The sequence below is a fragment of the Armigeres subalbatus genome, chromosome 2 (genome assembly GCF_024139115.2).
Source record: "Armigeres subalbatus isolate Guangzhou_Male chromosome 2, GZ_Asu_2, whole genome shotgun sequence".
NCBI classification, from domain to species: Eukaryota; Metazoa; Arthropoda; class Insecta; order Diptera; family Culicidae; genus Armigeres; species Armigeres subalbatus.
In genome coordinates, this window is record NC_085140.1 from 334,855,389 (window position 1) to 334,858,098 (window position 2,710).

General features: G+C 42.0%; 1 protein-coding gene across 2 annotated transcripts in view; it reads right to left on the reverse strand.

The window, feature by feature from the left end:
• Positions 1-1,685: 1,685 nt before the first annotated feature.
• Positions 1,686-2,710, reverse strand: part of LOC134216966 (uncharacterized) — a 1,228-nt gene continuing 203 nt past the window's right edge. Inside the window, exons 1-3 of one of the 2 annotated variants that reach the window (XM_062695721.1) lie at positions 2,504-2,710; positions 1,965-2,441; positions 1,686-1,906 (exon numbers count right to left, since the gene is read on the reverse strand). The exon at positions 2,504-2,710 is cut by the window's right edge and continues 16 nt beyond it. In XM_062695721.1, the coding sequence (XP_062551705.1) occupies positions 1,770-1,906; positions 1,965-2,439 (612 nt within the window). In that variant the 5' untranslated portion in view covers positions 2,440-2,441; positions 2,504-2,710 and the 3' untranslated portion in view covers positions 1,686-1,769. The remainder of the gene's footprint in view (positions 1,907-1,964; positions 2,442-2,503) is intronic. The other variant, XM_062695722.1, reaches the window with a different exon arrangement.

The following is a 2,710-nucleotide window of genomic DNA, read 5'->3' on the forward strand; positions in this document are numbered from 1 at the left end:
GAAGGCTCCGTTTCCATTCTCGGCTGATGCAAGTGTGGTCTTTTTGATTTTTAGTTTTTCCATCACTAGAGACCCAAGTGCGGTCGATGGGGAAAGAGCGACAGAATGCTGCAAGCAGCTCACCGTTTTCACTCGTTTCTCCAATACCATGACGTCCCATGACACACTCATGGTCCGTCTTGTCGGGACCGTTCTTCGCATTGATGTTGCCCATATATATCTTGTTGTCACCTTTCGGAATTTTATCCACGACGGCATTCAGTGAACACCAGTTTCGAGGATGTGGTGCATCGTTCGCAAAAAGTACAAATATAAGTGGACCTAGCTGCCTTTCTTGAGGTACGGCGGAAGATATAACGAAGGAATTCAAGCCTGTTCCGTTGATGCGTACGTACGTAGGCTTTACTCTCAGTGAGATAGTTTATCCAGGATCGATAAATGCGACACTTGATGGAACGGTTTGGTGAAGTCATTACCGAATAGAAGACTCCGATTGGCTCCCGATTGATTGACCAATGAAGAAACGAATGACATGACGTTGGTGGCAGTAGATCTTTTTTCACAAAGCGAAGTTGATGTCCAGAAATAATACATATTGTGAATTTCTGGTAAAGTTCGTCGTAGACTAGGCTCTCAAACACTATTGAGAAGCAATTTTAAATCGATATACTCCGATCGTTTTCCACATTGTGAATACTACCAGATTCCCATCCACTGGGAAACGTATGTCTCCTAATTCGGCAAAGTATGAGCTAGCTCCAAACCCCGAACGAAAGTCGTTATGAGGCTTTGAGAAGTCTTCCCCGAGTGCATCTCCGGCGTGTCGAAAATAGTACGGTCTTACGAATCCATGTGGGCGCTTGTCACTCAGCGCATTGACTTTTCCCTTAAGTTCGGTACTCGGTAGCAGATTGGGTCGGATTGATGGAGTCAAGGAAGTCCCACCTTTATCTTTTAGTGTCTTCGATGACCATTCGGCACTCGTAGAGTTTTTGTTTGGAAGGAAGCCTCCTGAGCGCTCGGAGGGCTTTCTTTCTGGCTTCAACAGCACAACGCGTTTCGTTCGACCCCTAACGAAGAGCCTTGCGTCATGGCCGCGAACTGATATGAGGGATGGATAGATCAGCGGCGAGAACAATCTGGGAGAAGCCGGAAAACATTTAGCGTTGTAGTGTGCTCCCAGTCGGTGGCATGTAAACGCCATCGCGACCTCTTGGAAGGGGTAGGAGGCGAAGTGGCAGGATTCAAAAATTATATTGTTTAAATATTGTTGAACAGTATCTGATGTCTGCGAACCCTCATTTCAAAATATTGGATTGACATGAAACCTATTCCCTGATTAAATCACATTGTTCGCAGAACTAAAAATTTTATAAGCATTTTCCAATATATTTATTTATCTATTAAATATTGTCAATCAAATCACCCGATTTGGAAAGAAACGCTCTATTGTTTGTACGAACTTTCTACTGAAAATAGAGTCTTTATTCATCTCGTGGATTTCGCATGAGTGACTCAACCCACCCATTTTTGGCCTTTCATACAGGAGATATATGATGAAACACAAACAATAATATTAACATAATCAAATCGTTTGTCAGATATGACCAGTGCTATAGGCAGGTGCATTTGCTACAATAGATAATATCATCATAATTATTATCATCAAATCAGTAAAACAATAATTATTTGAACAAATCAGATTGGTAAGAACCAGTTTATTACATTATCACAGACAAGAACCGATGGAGATTTAAAGTGAATAAAGTTTATTCTAACGGAACATTGAATTCTACACTTAACATTTTGTTCAACAGATTAATGGTTTCATTTTGATTTGATAGTTGTTCCCATGTCGCAACATGCAGAGCAAGCTGCGGTAGCTCAACTGAATGTCCGATGTTTTCTGAAAAATAAAATGTTTTTAGTGACACAATACAATCGACATAAGAATCATGCAATACCTGATACAGCTTTTCTCACATTCAACTCCGACTTCCAATGTTGTGAAATACTCTGCAAAGCGTCTATCACCTTCCGCAGATTCCAAGTCTTGCCAACGATCTCATCCATCATCACCGCCTGCAGCACCTTCAACTGCTCTATCATCGTATCCAAACTGGCAATCACATCCTCCAGAATAGTGATCAAAATGGCAACATTTTTGCAGTAAAGCTCCAAGTTCGGCGGGTATGGATTAGTATCCTCCTGTTTCGGATCCAATACGCCCTTTTTGATGTTTTCGATTGCGTTGCAGTACTGCGTACCCTTTTGGGTGGTGAGTTGCCACTTTTTGTGCAAATCAGCAAATCTCGCAACTGAGTCGGCAACGCGTGACGCCCCGACTGTGGTCGCACCTCCACCGGAGGGAGAAGCGGTTGTTCGCGGTGATTGCAAGCGCGTCTTCGACACGTTATTGCGGTCTGGTGTGGCTGACATGGCTACGGGATGATGAAAAATGTAGAATGAATAGTGAATCAACCGACGAATTTTAGAACTTCACTTCTAATTGGTTCTCATTCATCATTGGATTATAATCAAAATAATTCCATTCAGTTCTTGCTATGACATTACTGAATCGAACAAGTTCAATCCTGCTCGACCTGCTCGACAGAGCAGAGGGCAGATTCGAAATTTAATGTAAATGAATCCATAATAAATGTGATGTTAGAAATAAACATAGGATGTAATTCAATAACTCATCTAGTGA